The sequence below is a fragment of the Tiliqua scincoides genome, chromosome 1 (genome assembly GCF_035046505.1).
Source record: "Tiliqua scincoides isolate rTilSci1 chromosome 1, rTilSci1.hap2, whole genome shotgun sequence".
Lineage (NCBI taxonomy): Eukaryota > Metazoa > Chordata > Lepidosauria > Squamata > Scincidae > Tiliqua > Tiliqua scincoides.
Window position 1 is genome coordinate 33,925,959 of NC_089821.1, and position 24,521 is coordinate 33,950,479.

General features: G+C 40.6%; 1 protein-coding gene across 2 annotated transcripts in view; it reads left to right on the forward strand.

The window, feature by feature from the left end:
• Positions 1-24,521, forward strand: part of SHANK2 (SH3 and multiple ankyrin repeat domains 2) — a 434,329-nt gene that overhangs the window by 346,384 nt on the left and 63,424 nt on the right. For both annotated transcript variants that reach the window (XM_066632040.1, XM_066632049.1), the window contains 4 exons: positions 12,529-12,664; positions 16,357-16,437; positions 16,782-16,790; positions 21,205-21,225. In XM_066632040.1, the coding sequence (XP_066488137.1) occupies positions 12,529-12,664; positions 16,357-16,437; positions 16,782-16,790; positions 21,205-21,225 (247 nt within the window). The remainder of the gene's footprint in view (positions 1-12,528; positions 12,665-16,356; positions 16,438-16,781; positions 16,791-21,204; positions 21,226-24,521) is intronic.

Here is a 24,521-nt window from a genome sequence, read left to right on the forward strand (position 1 = left end):
AAATGAAAGTTAAGCTTGAACCACTAAATACAGACTGCTTTCGGTTTTGGCAAGCTGCTCAATTTACTTCTCTTCCAGGTACCAGAGAACAAGCACTGTGTCTATTTTTATGTTTGAGTCTCTGATAGCTGTGTCACCTTGCTTATTTAAGGGCATAGCCTCAAAGTTACGCAACATGTTTTCCCTTGCGTATGGTTCTGTAGGTGTTGTCAAAGCAGTATGAGGAAAAGACCTAGATGTTATTCTGGCTTCTAAATGGAATGCACTGTGACTAAAAGGCCTTTTAAATTGACCTGATAGTTAATTAAGAAGACTGCTCTTAAACTAGTTCACAAATGGTACTTGAGTCCCCACAAACTGTTACATTTCTAAAAGACTCCTCCCCTTTATACTGGAGAGGGTGTTTAGAAAGGAAACGCCTAGTATCACTTATGGTGAAAATGTTGAAACTTGGATGTTTTGCAGCAGAATTTTTCTCTGAAATTTCCACTGTTGTTGGTGTCTCTGTATGCCCAGATCCATTATTAGCTTCATTATTACTGTTTGATGTATGATATGTGCAGTGGGCCCTTGATATCCACAGGTGATTCATGGATCTCTGGTTTCTTATTCTTTGGATGTCTGAACTTGTCAGCATCAGACTTAGTTGAATCCAGTGGAATTTTCCTCCATTTGTCTTCATTGTCCTTACAGTTGTGTATCTCTTAGTGCACTTATACTTAGAATATGTATATACTATATGCATATAGTATGCACTTATATTATATTAATACTATAATATTATATGTATAAAATATTATATAAATTTATAATTTTTTCTTGTAATGGATAGGGGTTTTCTTCCAGGCTTTGTACTCAATTCAGGAGTTGGGGGGAAAGCCTGTAATGTTCTTATTCATGGCCCCTGTCAATCAGCTAAGAGTTAGTACTTCCAAGAAGTAAAGACTGTTCTTCCCTGGAACCCATGATGATTGAAACATCATCTGAAACTCATTACAGAAAATTCAAACTTTCCTTTGTGTTGTAAAACCTCTGATTCTGAGATGTATGTTCTGCCTAAAGTGGTGAGAAATGTTTGTCGCAATCCTAACGCACCTTTGGGCTGGCCCAGGAGTGTTGCAAAAGTGCCGTAAAGCACTGTTGTGTCACTCATTGGGGAGATAGGCCAGTGCACATAAGCATGCTGGCCTTCCCATGCCAACATGAACCCTAGGGAGAGGGTGAATTGTGTCTGCTGAGGCGTTTCAGGGCAGGGGAAGGGTAGGAGTTCCCAGGGGCAGGAGGGCAGGGGGTGGGAGGTGGGGCCAGAATCCGGAGGTTATGCTGGATCCTAACCCCGTTCTTGGAAGGCCTGGGGCAGTCCTGGGCTGCTCGGATTTGTGCTGCCTCTTGAGCTAGCACAGATTCGAGTAGCCCCATTGGGACTGCTGCTGCTTTACTCAGGGTAAGGCGAAGCAATTCCCCTGGCCCCGGGCTGAGGTGCTTTCAGCCCCAATCCTGCCTTGGGTGCAGCGTAGCTCTGCCAGCCTGCCTGATTCAGAGTAGGTTAGGATTGCGCTGGTTGATTCTTAACATTGATTACTGTTCTGAAGCTTTATGTCATGAAACAGTAGGATGAATTCAGAAGGACAAGACCTGCACTGGTACAGATTTCCAGCTGACTGTTCAGTTAATGGGCATATGTGAGTTGCTAGTAGTTTGGGAGATTAGAAGCCCTGTTCATTTTAAATTAATTGGTTAATTTTTTTTAAATGTGCAAGTTTCATAAGAAATACTTTACTCACCGATCATAGTTGTATACATGTGTCTTCTGACTGTGATCAGAGGCCCTGCTACTTTAGAACAGAGAATCTTAGGGACTGTTCCCTTTGTGTGGATGTTTGGTGAGGATGGCCCGATGGGCATAGAGCCCTAGCAGAATACGTTCTGCATCTCAGATAGTATGGAAGGAAAAGAATGTGAGAAGAAGGGATGGAAATAGTATTAACCCATTTTTGCCCAGCCTACAGGTGTACACATTTGGTCCCTGTTGCATATATGCAAGATTGGGGAGAAATGGCTTAAGGACCATACGTCCTGCAAGAGCCATAGAAGACCAGGCAGGTGAAGAGGTCTCAGGTGACTGGATATTATAGTGCAGAGTCCTGCAGGTAGCATTGCATCTAAATTCCAACAATTCTTACGCAGGCTTTCCTCATGGCCAGTGTGTACCATTGCCACCATTGTGAAAGGAAGCTGCTTTTGTGAGCAAACTCATTTCATGAACCTATTGTTCTTTAATATGTTATATGTTGGAAACTTTCTCCTTTCAGCCCTTTTCAAAATTCCCTGTATCAGAGCAAAACCTCTCTGAATTCCTCCTGGCTTTGTCAAGAAAATCCATATCAGTAGCAACAGGATATCAATTAGAATCATTTTCTATGAAGGCGATAGCATTTCCTGTTATAGCAATTATGTTGCCACCTCTACATACCAGTGTAAATTCGGTAGCTGTACTCAGAAGGGGAGTCATTTACAGCTAATCTTGTTGGTGAGGGGGAGAAAAGAAAATGTAGCTGTAATAGCAGCTGCTTTGTGTGTGGGTTGATTAATACATTAATGCATCAAACTCCCCATCTTGCCTGGAAGATATCCCCACACTCACATTGTCACACCCTCCAACTGTAATGATTCTCCTTGCTTAATGCCATTTTCCAAATGTCTGTCTATGCTAGTTTTCTAAATATATCTGTTCTGTACCTAATTGCAGCTTCCTGCCCTGCCTCTCACTTGACGGGCACTGGAGGAAGTCATAATAGCATTTAAAGTCTCACTCACATCATCTGCTCTAGCCAGCTAGATCAGCCTCCTTCCATGAAACTCAATTGGCCAACGTAGTTGAGGAAACCCTTCTCCTCCTGAGTTCTATAGGCCTGTGCTTCTAGATCTTTCCTCAGCATAGACTAATTTTGGAAAACTAGTTGTATACTGGTAAACTAGAAGAATTTTTTAATATTTGATGGGTATCCTAGACAGGGGCTTGGGGGGCGGGGTTGGACTTCGTTGTTTAAACTGTGAAACCTCCTGCATAAGCAGTTTTATATCTTCCCACTCTGACAGATCCACTCCATTATTCACTGATGCTTTTTTTTCTGACAGTGGTATTCATAAAGATACCTTTTTTCATTAAGATCTTCATATTTTTCTGCTCCATTGCTATTTCTTCCTTGTTCTGAATTCTTCTTAAAAATTCCTAACTTCCATTTTCTTTCATAATCCCCTTTCCTTAAATCTGTCACATATGGTTTTCTCTGTTTAGATTGTCGGTGCAATAAGGCAGAATGTGTTTTGCTATGATTTTGTGGAAGTACATGCTGCCAGGTGGTTGCAATTACAAAGGGAAAATGTTGGTGCTGCCTTTCTTTAAATACATTTGAATTATGTTGTTTCTTAAAATTGCATTTAGCACCACAAGAATTAAAAGGAAGTTCCTTTGCAATTGGCTAGAAAGACATGATACAAATAGGAAATAGGGAAGAGGAAAATGAGAAAATGTGCAGGGTTTATGTACACTCAGAGTCAAACTAAGAAACATTTTGTAGATCCCTGATGGAATTCCTAGTGTATGTAAGAGTACAATCCTGAGGGCGAGATTTGCTGGTGCAAGTCCCTTGCACTGGCCCACTAGTGTTGCAAATGTGCCATAAAGCATGTTTGCAACTACTTCAGAGTCAGAGCAGCCAGCACAAGTGCCTACAGTGGCCCATCTTGCCCTCAGGATCCATTGTAGATCATCTCTTCACCCTATCTGCAGGTCACTTAGGGGTCAGGGCAGTTCAGGGGTGTCCTGGCAGCCAAGAGAAGCCCAGAGGAGCAGCAGGAACCAGCTCACCACGGGCAATTTCACACTCCAGCTAGCCATGCTTTACCTCTCCCAATAGCTCCTTCCTGCAGGGAGAAGCTTCTCAACTAGCTAGCCAGCACATCACTCAGTCGGGCAGGAAGGCTACCACTGGATCTTACAGCCTGCCTTGTACACAGTACAACTGCAGATAAAAAAAAAAATTCTTCCCTCCTTTCTTCCTTCCTGCTGGATGCCTGCAAAGTTCACTCTGCACAGTTTCACACTCTGGCTGGCCATGCTTTGCTTCTCTCAACAGCTCTCTCCTGCAAGGAGATGCTTTGCTACCAGCCAGCATAGCAGGCAGGCAACTGCTGGGTCTTAGAGCCTGCTAAACACAGTACTATGCCATTTTAATATAGGGACCTAAGGACCTGTGGTTTTTTGTATCTGTGGAGAGTCCCAGAATTATAGTCAGGCACCCCCTGCAGTTCGACCCCTGACTTATCTGAGGGTCATAGAAACTATTCACTACTTACCTGTGAGATTGACTTATGCTTGTGTGTCTGCGATGCTTCTCTTCTTGCACTCCTCTTGCTCTTCCCAGCATTTTGACCTTAAAGCCTGAGGACAAACACAAGAGTCAGGACAGAAAACCACTATGTGCTGTACTTTGTGTAGAGCATCATGAAAGCAGCTGAATTTAATCTCCCAGCTGACATTTTAATCCTGCTGCCAGGACTATTGTTAAAGGAATGGACAAATGCACAATATAAATTTAAAAGTACAGGTAGAGCCTATTTATCTACGTTAGTTCTGTTCTGTAACTCGGCGTGATTAACAAAAAAACACATTGTGCTGAGTCCATAGAGTCAGAGTCCATTGAGCAAATAGGCTGCAGCCTGACACTTCCGGTTGGAAGGAAACTAAGGCAGCTGTTCTCAATTCCCTCCCCTCCTGTACTCAGCCCTCCTGTTCCAACTTCTTTCACAGTTGGAATGGTGAGCTTGCTTGGGAAGCCAGGGCTTCCCAAGAGCCTGCATCATCTGGGGAGGGGGGAATTCTGCAAACACTCCCTGGGTTTTTTAAAGTAATCCCCTCTCCTCTCCCCCCCTTGCCAGCTTTCACAGGTGGGATGCTGATCTTTTAAGAGTTCAGCCCTATGTGCTTCTACTCAGAAGTAAGCCCCATTTCAGTCAATGGGGCTTACTCCCAGGAAAGTGTGGAGAGGATTGGGCTGTAAATCACATGCTTTGCTTGGTGATAGCCTGCACCATGGGGGGGGGGGGTGGAATTTGGCAAATACTCCCTGGGTTCTTTAAAGCAATCCCCTCTGTTGCTATGGCACCTGCCCCTGTGAGTGAGTGAGAGAGATGCACCTCCACCTTGCTGCAGGTGTTCTGGCTACAGAGGTTCTTGCCCCCCCCCTTCTCTTCAGCCTTGGCTGGCTCAGGGGCTCCAGGAATGTTACTGTTCCTTTGCAAGGGGAACCTCTTCCAGGGCTATTCCCTGCTTGGGCAAGGCGGAGCATTTTTGCAGTGTTTTGGGCTATCTGGAAACAGATTGAGATGCCAGTGTAGGGCAAAGGAGGCAAAGGTGTGTGTGACATTCAGTACCCCACCCCATTCCCGTTGAGACGAATCAGCAGATAAATAGGCTGCACCTGTAATTTATATTAAACTATGGCAATTGCCTTCATCAGTCTTGTGCATGAGGAAGCAGCTGATACATAAGAAAGGTGAATGTGTGGAATGTTGCAGTACTTACCTGATAGTATTCATTTACAGGTCTTTGATATGTCAACAAAAAATAAATGTGACATTTATTTTTTGTTGACATATCAAAGACCTGTAAATGAATACTATCAGGTAAGTACTGCAAAATAAAATAAATGTCACAATGTGGGGGAGTCAACATGGCAGGTTGAACTTTCCTGCTTGGGAAAGCACCAGGAAACTTAAACCGGGTTGCTGTTGACAGCTTGCAGCTGAGGGCTTCCCTGGATCAAAGGGAAAAGAAGAGATTACCTACAATTCATTTGGAGGTTGCTCCTTTTGGGGGGTATTCTTGACTGGGGAACCCCTCTTTGACAGAATTCAGAAGCAGCTGGCCACAGCACAGCTGCACAAAAACTAGGCTCTCCTGCAGAATGGTTATCTCCATTCACACAGGAGAGGGGGGCCAGTCTTTAGAGTCCTGCTATAATGGCTGAAAGTTCTCACTCAGGTCCACTGACAGTCTCCTTTCCTGCTATAATTCTTTCTGGTGTGTTTACCCCTTTTGTCTTTTTTTTATGAGGTGTATTTGTAAATTTAACCCCTATTTCTGAGGTAAAATTTTCTCCTAACCCACTGAAATAAAACGTTTTCATAAAAATCAGAGGCTATAAGGCAGCCATTTTCAACCACTGTGCCATGGCACACTGGTGTGCCATGATTGGCCCACAGGTGTGTCACAGGAATATGAGGGAAGGTCATTTATTAGTACGGCCAATGGGGGATGTAAGCCCCCCACTAACAGCTTGGTATGTCTTGTGAATTGTCAAAAACCAGATGGTGTGCCTTGATAATTTTAGTGCCTTGTCAGTGTGCTATGAGATGAAAAAGAACATAAGAACAGCCCCACTGGATCAGGCCATAGGCCCATCTAGTCCAGCTTCCTGTATCTCACAGCGGCCCACCAAATGCCTCAGGGAGCACACAAGAGACCCACATCTTGGTGCTCTCCCTTGCATCTGGTATTCTGACATAGCCCATTTCTAAAATCAGGAGGTTGCACATGCACGTCATGGCTTGTAACCCATAATGGATTTTTCCTCTAGAAACTTGTCCAATCCCCTTTTTAAGGCATCCAGGCCAGACGCCATCACCACATCCTGTGGCAAGGAGTTCCACAGACCAATCACACGCTGAATAAAGAAATATTTTCTTTTGTCTGTTCTAACTCTCCCAACACTCAATTTTAGTGGATGTCCCCTGGTTCTGGTGTTATGTGAGAGTGTAAAGAGCATCTCTCTATCCACTCTGTCCATCCCCTGCATAATTTTGTATGTCTCAATCATGTCCCCCCTCAGGCGCCTCTTTTCTAGGCTGAAGAGGCCCAAGCGCCTTCCCTCATAAGGAAGGTGCCCCAGCCCAGTAATCATCTTAGTCGCTCTCTTTTGCACCTTTTCCATTTCCACTATGTCTTTTTTGAGATGTGGCGACCAGAACTGGACACAATACTCAAAAGGTTGAAAATCACTGCTTTAAGGTCTCATTTAAGTCAGGCATATATTGCATTGATCAGCTTCCTTATGCTGCATTGCACAGTTTTCCTAAACCAGGGAGTGCAGGACTTACAACTATTTCAAACAAAAAAGCCCTGAACTTCCTTTACTTGTGCAGGACTTTTAAACAAAACTAGAAGTTCTCGCTGGTTTGAGAAAGCTGTACAATTCAGCATGCTAAGGGGCTTTTTCCCTGCATCCTATGACAGAGGTGGCAGCAGCAAACCTGGGAGAGTGATATTGGGTGGTGTTTCTAGTCACACCATCCCTGGTGGAGAGGTTAGGACAGAAACAGCGGAAAAGAAGGTTCCTTGGGCTTGAATGTTTTGGGATGTCTTAGAGAATTCTTAGCAAATACTATCCAAGAATTCTCAGGCCCAAACCAAAGAGATGCATGCAGTGTCAACCAAAATTTTCTACCACCTATTTTTTTCTTTTTGTGTATATCCCAACACCTCTGCAGTCTCCTTCTTGACCACCCAGGTACTTCTTCAGAGCAGGTGGAATTTGCTTGCACCAGTTCTCAGTATACTCCTTGCCTGCAGACAGTCAAGGAAAAAGTGGAGGCAGCAGAGAGTGCTCCTGTTTTGATTTGGTAAGCCGATGTGGGGTTTTGATTTGACAAGCCAGTGGGTTGACACTCGTAGTTCCTCAGAGGAAGCTAAGACCAACCTAGTGAGTAATAAATAAAGTCAGGAGGAGTTCATCCACCACCACCACCAACTACTTTGTTAGAGACAGATAACTATCAGGTAAGTGGTCCCTGCACAGGGGATGCAATAGTTATGTTTATCTGTCTCCAAAGGTTGATAAACTATTAGTTTTTAATAGACTCTGACTGTTCTATTGAAACCCTAGTCAGTATCTGGAATACCAAATTGATTTGTGCAGCTGACATGATAGCGCCAAGGTACCTTTCTCCCATGCTTCTCCCTGGTATTTTCAGAGAGTTAAGGGCAATGAAACAGCCAGGATGCAGCTGGAACACTGATGACAGAAAACTCTGGACAAATTTGCTGGAATACTTCAGGGCCTATGCAATGGTCTGTTCTGTGGTAGTGATCACATTTCACTTAAAATTTTAAATGTGGACACGTTATCCACTTATTACAACTGCTTTGGGAAGCAACCACTCAGTAACAGTTAATAAACTTCAAAATAAACACAAGCATAATAGCATGATGATATCTGCCTTTTATCTCCAGTTTGGAGATCATTTCCAAAAAGTAGAGGGCCATGTGCAGAGGTCCAACCTCTATAGAAGGAGCCTTCTCCCTCAGTGAGAGCCAGTCAGTTGGGGCAGTCAGAGAGAGCACAGCAAGAAGATAGGCTGTTGGCAACAGAAGTCATCTGAAGGAAGAAGAGCTTTCTACTAACGATGAGTCGGCCTGGCATCTCTGAGGGATTAGGTGTAAAATGCTTATTTGAGTGACCAGAGAAGGGAGAGTTTATTCTGTGATTTGGCTAGAACTTATCTTTTGAGAGCTCTCCTCAAAGTTCCATACTTATCCATTTCTGTGTTTATGTACTTCAGTAAATGTTTGCATCTATATATTAGGTATGGTGTCTATAGTTACTTGCTGCCTTTGTTATCTCCCAGTGTCCCCAAACTTTTGGTGAAACAAAGATTTTCACAACACCCAGATCAACCCTGCCTAGCTGGCTAAACCATCACAGGTTGTATTGCTCTCTTCTGCTCAGGAAGTGAGTACTAGTTTAAAGTAATTCTTTTTCATCTTTTTGACTGAAGAAAGTCCTCCTTCTGTTCTCCCCCCATGCCCCTAATTAAGTGCTAAGAGGGAGGGAGGGAATTTTTACTTCAAAGGCTGTGGTGGCAGTTAGAGGACTCTTAAGCTCATAACTGGGCATATTCCACTCCTCATACTCCCAGCTGATGGGGGGTTTTCAGCAGTGGCGGATCTCCCATTAGGTTAGATGGGGCTAATGCCCCAGGCACGAGCCTCTAGGACGCCACAGAAGCCCCTCTGAGGCTCCTGACGGGGTCAGAAACTGTGCTTCTGGTTTCCTGGAGGCACAATTTATAGTGTTAGGGAAACCTCAGGGAGTTTCCTCAATGCAGGTATGGGTTGCGCGAGGCTCTGTGAGCCTCAGGTGAGTGGGGGGGGCATTTCCATGCTGGGGGCGGCAGCAGCCCATAGGGGGGCACGATCGCAAACCTTTGCCCTGGGGTGCGGGGCTGGAGAGGTCTGCCACTTGTTTTCAGCCTGTTCCATCAGGTGTGGGCAACAGCAGTCCTAAGGAATAATAAGGCTGCCAACCCAGTTGGCTTTAACCAATGAGCCAATTCCTGACTGGGACAGTTTTACGCCTTTGTGCCTCAAACTGGCTTCTGTCAGCCCACACTCCATGCTTCAGCACATTGGGGGCCTGGCAGGCTTAAAAGAACTTGCACACCCAGCCTATCTCATGCTCCCAAGCTTCGCCTTCTCTCCACAGTATTGCTGAGGTGTGCCTTAAGGGTGTCACTGTAAGAATCATGGTTTCCTTGAGGCTTCTAGGGACATGACAGTCACCATGCCTGAATTCTCTGATTTCCTGAATGCAGCGGCAAGTTCCCTTTCTCCTTGGCATCATGGGAAAGTGCTGGTTCAGCTGGAAGATGGCCTGAGGAGGATTTTGGGGTGCCCCAGGGCAGCTGTTTCTTTACCAGGGCACTGTTCCTCAGGTGCAGGCTGCCTTGCCAGTGTCCTGGGAAGCACAAAATTTAGTGCAGGCCTGGGCTGAAGGGCTTGTGAACCTGAGGGTGGTGTCAAATTATGGGAACTCCACAAGGGGCGAGGACAGGTCCCACAGATCCAAGTACAAGCGTTCACCTCCCCCCCCCATTTTCACCGAGTTCCACTTCCTCTGATGGGACTCCACCGAATGGGTACAAGTTGCCATCATCCATTACATTGAAGTAGGAGGAACTGAAAACTTCTCCAGCTTCATGGTGAAAATGGATGTCTTAATAAGAACAGCTTTGCTGTCACAAGGCTTTCCTATAATATCCACCTTTCACTGCACAGATAAGTTTCTCCAAGGCAATTAGATCAGTATACATTACATCTCACCCACCTTTTATCCTCAGAGCAATCTTGTGGGATAGCCTGAGAGAGAGACTGGTCCAAGGTCATTCAGTAAGAGACTTGAACCTGTTCCAATGCTATACTCTGACCACTACACCACAGTGTAGGTTGGAGGAACTAATTCCAAAGTTTACCATTCTGAATTCCCTAAAATACAAGATTCAGGACAATTGCTAATTGTTATATCCATCATGAAATCTATCATTTTTTAATACAGTCATTTTTCATGTTTAATAATGGACAGATTTTCTCAGGTATTTGAGGAAAAAAAGTAGAAGTCCCTTGTATCAATTTGTTCCTACGCTAAATGTTAAATAACATCATTACATGTAATGATGCCAACAGATGGTGCACTGCCTAACCCATTTGTCATGTCTTATAGTGAAGGGTGCATATACTTGATTAATAGTCTGTTGGGCTGTTGTACAATTGCATTTTTTCCCTAAAAAATAAAACTTTAGGAAGTGTTTCCTAACAACTAATTTTTAATCATATCAAATATTAAAAATGCATTATGTGTAGATATGTTATTTTATTGTGAGGTCAGGAAGTCCATAAGTGTCTAGAAAATTAAGAAGGATAATGAACTGATTAAAGACCCAGGATATGCTTAAAGGAAACTTTTGCACTGAAGCAAGTAATGAACAGTGCCATCAGTTATCAGTCCTGAGGGGTTGTTTTATGCAGTATTTTCTAAAGTGCCTTTAGCAAGCTATACCTTATGATAGGTACCTGTGTTCAAAATTTTTGAACGTATTAGCATGGAAGTAGTTAATTTCCACACATTTTTTAAGCCTTATTTATGCACACAGAGGAACCAGGTTTGGCTTCCTGACATGTTTACAAAACTACTCAAGCAATTGACTTCCATGGGGCTAGACATTACTTGCATGGATTGTTTACATTAGGGGTCTCCAAAACAATTCGGCCAGAGGGCCGCATCAAAAATCTGGCACGGTGCTGAGGACTGGAAAAAAAATTTAAATATAAAATTTATATAAATAAATTAGAGATGGAACTTAGATGAGTGAATAAATGAATTAATGGGCTCATTCATTCAAACTCTCTGGCCCTTAGAACACCCTCCAGATGCAACCAGAGCACAGTTCCAGTCATGTTTGGCCAAGTGGACCAGAGGCTTTCAGGGGACAAGAGACTGACCGCGGGCCAGATTGAGGCTGGCCGCAGGCTGCATCTGGCCCCCAGGCCAGGGTTTGGAGACCCATGGTTTACATGATTTGCAAACAATTCAGGGATATAAAGAATATGAACAAAAGTTCCATGAAAATCAGTGTGCAGACTCTGTTAGGATATGGGTTCTTATTTTAATTACACTGGATTCTTGCAGGGAAAATAAATCTGAGTATAAACCATAAAGCAAAGGATAAGAAGTTAGCATAATATTGATGGACTAATTAATGTCCTAATTCTTTACAGAAGCTGAACTTTTACATAAACACCTTTTATTTCACTCTCTTCTCTCTTCTCTATCTATCTGTCTTCTCTCTATCTGTCTATCTTCTCTCTTCTCACCCCATTTACGATTGAGAAAGAAAAGCAAATAATTGTATGCATTGAATACTGTCAAATAAGTGTCATTATTTGACATTGATGGAGATTTTAAAGGGTTAACTTCTCTTCTCTAGTTGAGAAAAATAACTGAAATTGGAGCCAAGAGAATGACTGTTGTTCCCCTCAAAAACAGGATAGGAGGGTCATTATGTCAAAGTGACCTAAAGAGATAATGATTGGCAGAACATGTAGATCATAACTTTCCCAAAGGGAAATTCCAGGATCTTGTATAACCAAAGTTGTGGGCCAGGATTATTTTGGGATGGGCAGGGCAGAATGACTGCCTAATTAGAGCTGGGACCATGCACCAAACCGTCATAATAGGCCCAATAAGGAGGTGGAAGTGACATACAGTGTCACATGGGTAACTTGTTTATTTCACATTATTTTATGTGATTTTCTAGGTGTGGTTCTTTGAGAAACAGGATGGGAAACATTTGTATCCAAACTGAATCAATTGGCTTGTAATTCACTTACTATTGTAGAAATAAAGCCTCCAAACCCTTTTAAAAGGTCTGTGACTGTTTGGCATTGCGTCAGTGAAAAGAATGTGAAATCTTTCCAACAACTGAAAAAGTATTGGTGTTAAATATTGATAAAGAATAAAATAAACTACTATATTCCAGTTTCATGGAATCAGTCAAAAGTAGCTGATACTTTAAGATTTTCTCATGACTTAATGCTAACTAAACAATTTCATGCTTGCAGATAGATTTCTATTTTTAAATTAATTCTTTTGCACGTTTTAGTTTAACCTTGTCGTTTTGTTTTCCTTGCAGGTTAATAACGAAAATGTAGTAAAAGTTGGCCACAGGCAGGTCGTGACTATGATTCGGCAAGGAGGCAACCACTTAGTTCTTAAAGTTGTCACAGTAACCAGGAATCTTGATCCAGATGACACCGCAAGAAAGAAAGGTACAGTCCCTTTATTGTTGTATTGCTTTTCCTGCTTCTCCAGAGACAAAGAGAGCAATTTAAGTGAGAAATTATTTAGCATCGTTTAAATTCATGCTGTACAATCTGTGCATCATTCTGCTGCCTAATAATCGTTATAATTTTCTGTTTACTGAAGAAAATGATTAATTTGCAAATTCAGATATAATTGAAAGATCCTGTTCAGATAGCCCCCCAGTGCTGCTTCCCATTATGTGGGAATAATCAGAATGTATAGGTTCCAGGAAACTAGTTGATTAGTATTCTGCATCCTGTGGAGTGCCAGTGGGGTGTAAGAGATCCATTCTGTTGGTTCATCCCATATGGATGGAATAGTCATATGTACCCTTCCACAGCATGAGATTACCCCACAGGAAGGCAGTTCCTATTATTCTTGGTGTGGGAGTGTCAAGAAGAGATAGTGCCTTTATGTATGAAGCTTATTTCTCACCTGCCTTTTTCAGTACAGTAGTCTGTTCAACAACTTCTAGCCAAACATTTCCAAGCATGTTTGTGTCTACATTGATATAATAATCTTAGCAACATATAAAAATAATGGCTGTTTTCCCATTAAAATTAAACCACTTCCCACATTGCTTCCTCAGAGCATATATTTTTAATCCAAGCCTTGTTTTAGATACATACTAGCATCATGTGTCTTTCACCCAACTAACTTTCTTTACCCCTGCTGTGAAATAGACATATTGTATACCCTTCCTTTTATAATCTTTATTATTGTATTTTCATGTTGTCGATCAGTTTGCTCAAAACCCTATTTTCCATGTTTTTTTAAGTCATGAGTATACCTTTATAAAGTATGAAGTACCCTCAACGTAAGCAAAATTTTGATCCAATGGGTGTTCTGCGTTTTTAGAAAATTCTACTTCAGTGGATTGGACCAAAAAGTTCTCTTTGTCTGATGGAAGGACTTCTGCTACTGTTGGATGAAATGAACCTTTCTGTCCAATCCAATGTGTATAATAAGAGAGAATAGTATGAAATATTAATGAAGAAAAACTGGTTTTTCTCACGACCCGAAGCTGCTCCCTGTTTAACCAGTGTGCTGCAAGAGTCTCTCTAGTTTGCTATCTTTATTGGACAGCTGTGGAAACAATGGCTCTAAAAATGGAACACTCCAGTGCATATTACAAGTATTTGAAAAGTTTCTATCTGTTCTTTCACTTGCTTTTCTCAGGTCTTTATAATTCTGATCTCTCAGTTGCTAATGGATGTCTTTGTTATGAAACTTTGACAAAGCGCTGATGAGGAAATTTGGAGGCCAGGTAGCTGTAGCCTGTTTAGCAATCCCATCTTGGTTAGTGACTTATTAGTTGATGATTTCTTGCAGACGATGGTACATCAGTACATGTATTTTGTGTGTACATAGTTACAAACATGTCTTCACAGAGTTGTTGTCTTGTACTTTCTTCTGTGATCACTAAGGCAGAAGTCAGCTTGCCCCATTGTGCAATTAGACTGTGTGTATGGACTTTGTATGACTCGGTAAGCCATGCATATTTCCCTTTCCAAACAGCTTCATATATGTACATTGCAATAACAAAAATAGTCATGATTACATGAGAAATTATTTTGGCAGTGAAGCAGGAAATCAGTATGTTATGTCTTCTAGAATGGCTTACTGCAGAGATTTTCACAGACACTGAAAATCACTTAGGTATAGGTATATCTGATGCCGAATGGTTATTTTTTATGTGGCAGTGTTCAGTATAGACAGAATGTCACATACTTTGTTTTGAAGGCTACACTGTTTGATACGATAGCTAGGTAGATATAATATGAAACATGGTTTGGATTATTGTCCTTTTATTTTATCTTGAGTTCAGATTTGCAATATGAAGACAGTGAAAAGTCTATAGCAGGGGTGCTCAAACTTTCAACTTTAGGGATGCTGGACCTTTAACAAGTGTATAGAAGAGAGAATTTCAGTAGGTGCAACTTGTCATCCCACAGATGACAAGCTGCACCTGCTGAAATTATCTCTCCTACACAATTTTAAAGGTCCAGGATCCCTAAAGTTGAAAGTTTGAGCACCCCTGGTCTATAGCTTTTCAGATTAATGTTTTGTAGGTAACATTATAGGATGGTTTGTGGTCTGGTTCAGAATTTACAGGAAGCCATGGTTTCCCACAAAAGAATAAGCCTCATACAGCTGTGGGTTTTCAGTCTATCCACATATGAGAGAAAGAGCCTGACCACTTCCACTTTTGCTTCTGCTTCTTGGTAGTTGCCTTCACAGGAGCTGGACTAGATGACCTCTAAGATTCCTTCCAACTCTATCATTCTTTGACTTTAAAAACAAATACCAATACATGCAAATTTGACATATTGCAGTTTAAGTAGAATTGAAACAAATTAGGATACCACTTCCTAATGAGAGATTCATATCTTTGCTTCTTGTAAGGATCAAACTAGATTGAAAATGTCAGCTGAACCTGTGGTTTTCCTTCTTTTTTGTAAATAGCAAATGTAAGGGTGTGTGAATAGGATTGGAAGGGAAAGTAGGCTTTAGTACATACTACTGTATGTGCTATTTGCAGAAACACCCACACTCTATAGCAGGGTGTCAAACTCGTTTCATACAGAGGGCCAACATTAGCATTCAGGGCTCCAGCTGAGAGCCGGAAGTGATGTCATTAAGCAGAAAGTGACATCATTAAGCAGCTAATATCCAGAAATTAGACCCTGTTCTCATATAGAAACTCATTAACTGCAAATGTCAGAAGAGAAAATATGCAAATCTTGATCATATTTCAACATTTGAGAAAGCCCAATTTTCATGTGGGCTGCCATTTCAGCTGTAACACCTCAGCAGCTGAGAGCCTGAGGGCCGGATTAAAAGCTTCCAGGGGCCGCATCCGGCCCCCGAGCCTTATGTTTGACATGACACCCCTGCTCTATAGGGTCAATAGATGCTTTTAAAATACAGATAATACTGGTATTTATTTACTGCATTTCTGGTCATTGGATTGCTCCTTTGACTTTATTCAAGGCAATTTACATGGGCAGACTTTAAAGTAACATCTGACCATAACTCTAGTTAATTAACAAATGGCTGTTTCCTGAGTTCATCCATGATACAGAATTATGGTTTCTTCTTAACTGACCAAATGCTTTCACTCTCCTTGTCTGCAAAGGAAAAGAACATTGCTCTCAAAGGATTGCTTTTATAACAGAAACTCATGGCTTCCCATCACATCCGAACCATTGTCTGCAATTCTATTGCTCAGTATTTGTGTCCTACCATGATCCCTGGTGAAACCTACTTGTCAGATAATTTCACATCGAGTTTTTTTGTCGAATACATTGCAGTGAGATTCCACATGTGACCTAGAAATATAGAGCTTACAGACTTTGTCAGTATTTCATATGCTTCCATAAATAAGATAAAGTAGCTGGCTACACAGAGCATGAAAATTTCCTAAAATACAATACATACCAAGGAAATACTGTGATGTTTTCCTTTTCCTGTTCATAGAAACTACTGAATGTAGTTAATACAGGTTTCCAGAAGTCAAACCATTGATGAAACAAGTACACTTACCTTTTATGAGTAATGAATCTTTGGGTTGAATCTAAATCATGCATATTTGAGCACATGGTGTCTCAGAGGAGTGCATTTACTTATGATATATGTCCTTCTGTTTAATGCAAAGCCCCTCCACCTCCAAAACGGGCTCCAACCACTGCACTGACCTTGCGGTCTAAGTCAATGACCTCAGAGCTTGAAGAGCTTGGTAAGAAAGTGTTTTTTTTAATGAGCATGCTGAAATAATGGAGATGTAAAGACAGTGTTAAAATGTTTGAAAGTGAACTGCACCCTGTAAGAATGTGATACTGAAAAAATTATATGGGAATGTTGCATTTCTGGAGATTTCCAAGTGTGCATGTTGAGCATGAATGATTTAGTTTTTATTTTTGTGTTTTCAGCTCTGCGAGAGAATGTGTTTATAATTTATGTGCATCATTACTTTACATGTCAATTAAAAGCTATAGCATAGTTTATTAGCTTGTTTTAATTTTTTTATAAAACAGTTTATCTAATATTGTTTTATTTTAAATTTCTGTGGCCTCTCATTAGTGGATAAAGGTAAGCTGCTAGCCCTCATTATTTAAAAGCTGACAAGAATTAAAGCTTTGTACCTGCAAGGCAACTACTGCTCCTTAGAGTCCCTTGCCCCCAATCCAGGAAAAGCAGACCATGTGTAGGTACTGGTTTCTGCTCCCAGATCTGCTCTACCACAGTTCAGAGGTGTACTGCTGAAGGGAAAACCCACATCCAGCACCTCAGTTGGTGCATAGGCTGTGTGCATATGGTGCAGGAGCTCTAAGAATAAATTAGTCTTTTCAACTCTGATGGTCCCAATTATCTGCTAAACTGGGAGAAAGAGAATCAAGACCTGGGCTCATTTCAGGGACCCTTCACCCTCTCCCTAAGTACTCTAGCAGGATAATCTGTAAGGCGGGCGGATACTTCCAGACATTGAAATGCAGCAGTTGGCACAGAGCCTTCTAATTTCATTCTGTTTCCAGATCAGGATCCTTTATTTCAAAGGCTATGTATACACTGATTTATAACTAAACCTTTTGAGGGATTTGCATGAACAGAAATGTTCTTCAGTTTGCCTGCTTTTAATTCTGTCTCTGCAGAGTCTTCAGAGACTCTTGGTACAATATTTGAATTGAAACATTTCTGATATGATGCGAAAAAAAACTTTGGGCTGTTCCCACTTTTTGATATTTGAAAATAATTGTTGCATGGTAACCAGTTTCAGTACCCAGATGTCTGGATAGCATTTAAAAAGTCATTGTCTTAATACCTGATAGTTTATTCAGGGTCTCATTATCAGTTACTGGCCAACTAATTAGATTAATCCTTTAATTGTGAAATATCTTCTCTCTTATTGTGAACTTACAGAGATTTAATAACGCTGGTTTCTAACCATTCCAGTAGGTTAGAGATTGTTTAGATTAGTCTGCAGAAAGTAAACAATGTTTCTAGTTATTAAAACTTTGTATTCAAATAAAGGAAAAATATTTGAAAAGTTGCAGAGGTTTCCTCAAATGTGAGACTTATTTTGCATATAACCTGTGTTGTTTAGATTTGGGTATATATTGACAGTGAATTACCAATGGTTCCCTCAGAATTATACGTTTTATTTGTGCCATTTCTTGTTTTAAATCCCACAATAAAACAGTTTATATTTTTTGAAATATATTTCCTTCCCCCCCCCCCAATAAATTCTGCCAACCTCAAAGATCTAGGTACGTTGAGAATATTGTGAAATAGTCCTCTATAACAAGGTCTTATGTAATGATAAATCCCCTTTGCCTCCGTCATGGAAAAATAGGAAGCGATCGAGTGAATGTTCTTTTAATTGACAATGAATTTTTGTGATGCATTTTAAAACAGTGTCTGAGATTGGGAATTTTTCTTCTGTCAGAAGTTTTGTTGGAACTTAACTTCTATAAGTTAGGTAGAAGCTACACCTGGGCAGAGGAATATTAATCTAAGGGCACAATCCTATCCAACTTTCCAGCACTAATACAGCCATGACAATAGGGCATGTGCTGCATCCTCAAGGTATGGGAACATTTGTTTTCTTATCTTAGGGCTGCATCGTGACTGCATCAGTGCAGGAAAGTTGGATAGGACTAGGCCCTTACTCAGTATCCAAATATGTAGTGCTTGACTTCTCACATAGCTACTGAACCTTTTTAGTGGTAGCATCTTACTGAAGAGTTTTTTTAAAGACTAATTTTCCCATACCCATACTGGAGCCTTCCTTAACTCATTTCATTTCCAAGGCAAATCATGGTATCCCGAAGTAATACTGATTCTGTTTCATCTTTAAAATTAAAAACAGTGTGGCTGTGATGATTCATATCAAGCATTAAAGAATGTTTAGTTTTATAGTTGAAAAAAAATTGCCAGTATGTTGGAAGTGTCTGATCTTCCCAGTTATAGGCCTGGTAAACTATTTCCTAAATCTCAAAATAGCTCATGCTAATATCTATAAAGGCTGCAATGCAAGGGAAATCTGTTACTAAACATTTTGATGTCTTTAAAGCAGTAGTTCATGACCCACCAGTTTGTGTAAAGCTTCCCCTGTCCCTTTAAGGAGCAGGGGAAGGGGGGAGGCAGCGACGCAACCCCCAGGATCACCTCGCTAAGAGAGTGAAGGGGGTGCTTTTACTTCCTGTGAGCTTGGGCAAGCAGCAGGAGGTGCGGGGAGCCCCGTGCAGTTCTCCAGAGGGCTCCCCAAGGCTTCAAATGTTGAGAAACGGAGCACACAAACCACTTCCGGTTTTGCATCACAACCTTTGTCAACATTCCAAGCCTCGGGGAGCCCTGTGGAGGTCTGCACAGGACTCCCCACACTTCCTGCTGCTTGCCTAAGCCCACAGTAAATAAAAGCACCCCTTGCCCCCCCTTCATAAGGTGATCCTGGGGATCATGTCGCTGCCCTTTCACTTCTCCCTCAAAGGCTTACTTACTAATAACAAAAGTTCATAGACATTTAAGACTAGTGGTTGGAGATTTTCTGCATTTTGTTTTGGAGAATGGTAGCCCTGAAAGACATCAATAAGCATACAAGAAACCTGATAGGACTGGGCCATAAAGAAAATTTGATCATTATATAAGTGGGGGTGTCCCTTTAGCAACAGGCAATTTGGCATGAGGAAATATTGTATAACAGCTTTTGGATGTCCACTCTTGCCATGATCCAGGTTCCATGAATGTGCACTGGGAGTGTGAAAAGGGACTGCCCCATTCACTTAAATTGTTTACTCCTTGCAAACAAGGAATTTTCCTGATGATGTGAAGGAGGCATCCCTGATCATACAGGGAAAACAGCTGCATGATGCATGCAGTGCCTCTGCATGCATGCCAGAGCTGCCAAGTATATTATTGCTGCCTTGTCCTATGCACGCTTACTTGGGAGTATGTGCCATTGAACTTAATTGTACATGTGCCTGAGTAAGCATGCATAGGATTAGGCTGCAAGAATTACACAAAAGGTGAGATGGTGCTTTTAGTAGGCCATCTTCTGGTGGTAAGAGTATGCAAGCTTTCACACTTTTCAAGAATATGAAGTGGATAATTACTTTGTAGTCATGAGAACAGTTCATTTCAGAACAGTGCCACAAACTGTAGAGCTGCTCAGGTACGAGGATTTGTGTGGCCGATTCTGTGCATGAGGCTTCTAAGAGTTCAGAGCTATGCATGGTTATCACATCCACTTATGTGTAAGTACAGTGGGATATGTTTTGGATAAGCAAAATATTTAGCACATTAAATGCAATACAATACACATTAACCAGCAGGGAGTTGTAGATGGTTGTGATAGCTCAGGAAACCAAGATCACTTTGTTCTGTCTAATAATGAATTCTCTGTAATCCCATAAAGCCTGAATACTCTTATCAACAGACATTGATCCAATAAAATATATCTCCTTAGTTCTTTTGTATTTTCCATTCTCTTGGATAGCTATGACAGCATCTCTCTTAACCAAAGTTTATCAAGTTCATTTCATCATTGATATCTTAAATAAATCTGTGAACTATATAGATTTCTTATATAAAGATTTTATTTTCTAACCTCAATTTTTTGCATTTTATTGTGTGTTTACTATTATAAGAAAGTAAATGGGAAATACTATTTTGCTGTATAGTGTCCATTGTGTATTTCTAGAATGCCTCTTCTCGCTATCTGTAGCTTCCTCCTTTTTTTCTTTTCTTTGCTATCTCTTCATATATGAGTCTAATAAATGTGGTTGCCTGGCTCGAAGCTCCACTATTTGAATGATCATGATTGAGATTCAAGGAGCTTGTGCTACTCCAGTGGAATTCTTGACTCTTTTTCTGAGAACAACTGATTCCCCCACCCCACCATGCTCAGTCACAAATTGCTTTTGAAACTCCCTTCTGTTTCAAAATCAATTTCCAATTTAGTTGGGGTGGGGTGGGGTGGGGTGGGGTGGACTGGTATTGAAATAAACAACAACAAAAACCCAACCAACTAATATATACTCCCCTGAGTTAAGGGAACTATTTTTGCCATTCTTTGGATGCTTGGTCAAGTCTCTATTGTGATATTAAATGGTTCTTTTCCATTCCTTAACATCTCATGAATGTCTGTATGGTTTAGAGTCTGCAGAAAGACTATCAGGAACTAATGGTCTAAAAAGGGATCATTCCACCTCCTTCAAAAATTTGAGAATTGATCTATAGTTTTTAAAATCTCAGCGCTGGTGTTGAACTTTTGAGACTAGATCTTGCTTTTTGGATTAGCCAAATGATTCTAAGATGAAGTACAAACCTGACTTCCTAATTTGAGTGTAAACGTTAAACTATACCGAAATACTAATATTTGAAAAAGGACCGGCACAGTGTGGAGTCTGCTCAGTGTTAGTTCTCCTGATCTAAGCATGGGCATAACGTTTTAAAAGGTCCTTCTCTACCGAATTGATTGATCATGCATTCCCTTTCTATTTCCAAGCTTCAGTACGGAAGAAGAAGGGTAAGGGGAAGCATTTTGTTGCCTGTTTTAATTTTGTTTTTTCTATACTTTTTCCTGTTAAAGGAGAAATACAGTTTTAAATGGTCTAGTTCATCAATCATAAAATAGTAAGTTAGCTATATAGATAATGAATTGCAAACACATAAAATTAATACTTTTCTTAGAAACGCACGTTTGAAGTAAATGACCTTTTGTCATTCCTTTTGTCTTCCCTCCTTCATCCCCACTTCCTTTTCCTTTTTCTGTCTAAGATCCTTTCCCAGTCGTTCCCAATCATTTCCTCAAGGTTACTGTGCTAACTGGCTACCACTTATGGCTATTTTGTACATGGCCTTTTTCTTATACAAGAGTCTCCTTGTAGGGAAACAAACGTGTTCACCCAGATCATGTTGTGTGTCTGGTTTGCTGTGGTTACATGTATTTGGAACCTTCTGCTGCAGCTTCAAAACATGTGTAATTAAGGCAAAAGAGAGACTTGCAGCATTTTCACACTCAGTGTTATGCAGGGTGTACACATTTTTTTCCCTAAAGGAACAGGTTCCTGCTGTACAGGACAATGTCATGTGTGAAGCAGCCCTGTGAGCGACAGTGGCAAGTAACAGGAGTTTGGTGTAGTCCTGCATCACTTATTTCACTTGCCTTCTCAACGGCCAGTTGTTATTCACAGAACCACACTGCCTCTGTCTCAAAATAGGCACCTCACACACACCTATAATCTTTACCTGGAGAACTGCTGCTCTGCATAATTTCAGGTTTAACGTAGCATCTTCCACACTGTCCCGTATGCATGGAATACCCTCCCTGATCTGATCCATAAGGTCACAATTCTCCTCTCCTTTATCTCCTTGAGACCCACCTCTGCTGCAATGCCTACTGAGCTTATTGCACAACTTGAAACAACTGATTACGAAATGAAAGGACAGATGGGGATTGTTGACATTTTGTAATAATATGAAATATAAATAAATATATGTATACAGTGGTTGCATATATTTAGCTGCATCCCTTTTCTACCACACCCTTTGTATGTCACCTGCTTTCTTCCAAGGCAGGGAGCTTGATTTTTTGGGCATATGTGATTGCACTGCACAGCACTAATCCTTAATGTCATAGAGGTAAACAAAATCTAGAACAAAGAGCAAGTAAAAAGTACAGTGTTGTGCAAAGTCTTAATTGTTATTCCCATATGTAAGCTGGCTGAAATACGTTTTCTTAATTTTGTTTTAGTTTGACATTTTAATCTTTTTGCAGCTCTCTTCCTCTTTCTTTTGTTCATCTTATTAACCGTGGCCAATAATTCCAGTATAACAGCTACAGCTTTTTCTCAGAGTCTTATCGCTCAGAAAATGTTCTGCAGAAACCAGTTTAAGAGTTAAACCTCTTAACAAGTTTATGAGGATCAGTGACCTGAAGACTTTTTAGTATAGATGAGTTTTCTAATAACTATATTGTGCTTTTGTTTGCTTGTTTTGGTGAAGGAAGTGTAAAAGCCCTTGATGCAGCTCTCAAAGCTGGGATGATTTTAGCATGGAAACCCAGGGCCACTTTGCTTGTTACAGTTTTGGTCCATATGTGTTCAGTCTTTATGCATAACATCAGAGGGAAGTTAATATGTTTTGAAAGATACCTTTCCCATCGTTATGCATGCTCGGGTGCCAGGAATTTGTTCCTGCCACATGTACACTTACCTTAAAACATGTTTGCCTCCAGTAATATGTGAAGCAAACTTCACACATATAGAATTGTCTTTACACAATGCTCTGTTGTGTTCTGCATAGACTTCTGTGTTGGCAGGTGCCATCTTATTCAATTCAATGGCATGTATATGTCAATGCTCCTGCATTTCCTCCTTCCTCATTAATGTGGAACTTTCTGTGTCACTGAAGTGAATAAGAGAGCTGCCTCTTGCACAGAATTTTGTGTAAGAATCAGAGCCCTGTATGCACACTGGAATCACTGGATCAGGGCTATGGTCTAGTTCTATCCTTAATAGCTAGAAATCTTTGAAAGATTAGAATCAAAACACTGTGTTTTGCATTACTTAAACTTTTCCTCTGTAACTTGCAGTATTACAAAATAATCTGTCATACATAATAAGACTATTAACATTGATATTTCTCCCTTTTTCCTCTTTACCTAACTTAGAAATAGACCATTATTATTTTTTTAATGCACAGTTAGCCTAGAAACAATCTGGCAATATCTTAAAAACATGAATACTTGATTGATACATGGCTGTGTGTTACCTATTAAATTCATCTATTTTGCAGCAATCCTTTATAATGGCCACAACTAAGTGAAGTAGCTAGGTCGTGTACTTCAGAGCAGTGCTGAAAACAGTATCTGAAAAAGGAGCAAACATAACTAAAAGATCAAAAGGGAGGCATTTTTTTGTAGTTCAGGTCGAACATTTGTGTATGTTGTGTATCTTAAAAAACTGAAGAGGAATAAATTGCATATCACTATACTTTCCCTGAATCACGCCTATATGTCTTTGACCAGATCTAGAGATTACTTATAGGCTTAGTAGGCCTGTACTTTTATTACGTCCTTCAACCTTTAGGAACGTCTGTTTCAGTGGACAGACCCAATATGCAGGCTTGAAGAAATGTATGTGTAGCTAGGGTGCTTCCACTGGAAAGAATAATAAATTCAGTTCTATGTCAGGTTGTGTGTTCTATGTCAGGTAATGCCCAACCAGGCACCAGTGAGTTCAAAAAACTGAACAATTGGTAGTGCAATTATTTTATTAATAATTATACTAATGTGACAAGAATTTAACTGTAAGAGTTCCAGAAGGTTGATTCATTTAAAAATTCACATAAGCACACCCCAACCATCCTATCTACACATTCATAAAATGAAATCTTAAGATAGAAAGGGGTTGTTGTTTTTTTTAATTTGAGTGAATTTTTAAGCCTTTCTCTATTTTTGTTGATCTTGATTTTTAGAATAAACTTATTAGACCCAAAAGGGTGATTATGGCTCCATGATCAAATTTAGAAATATCAGGTTAGGTCATGGTACAGTTTCTTACTATAAGAGATACCATTCCCCTAATGCCTGATAGTACCCGTTGGAAGAAAAGCATAATTTAGTGGCATTGGAAGGAAATGATACTTTCACACAGTTCTATTCATAGTATTCAGAGAAATAGTATCAAGTAGTTACCTATGAAACAATAAGAATTGTATCCAATAGTTGTATCCAAGAAAAATGTATCCAATACTCAAATTCAAAACTTGATTTGGACTAATGTGACATCATGTTTGAAAAGGCTGCACAGTGCCATTATT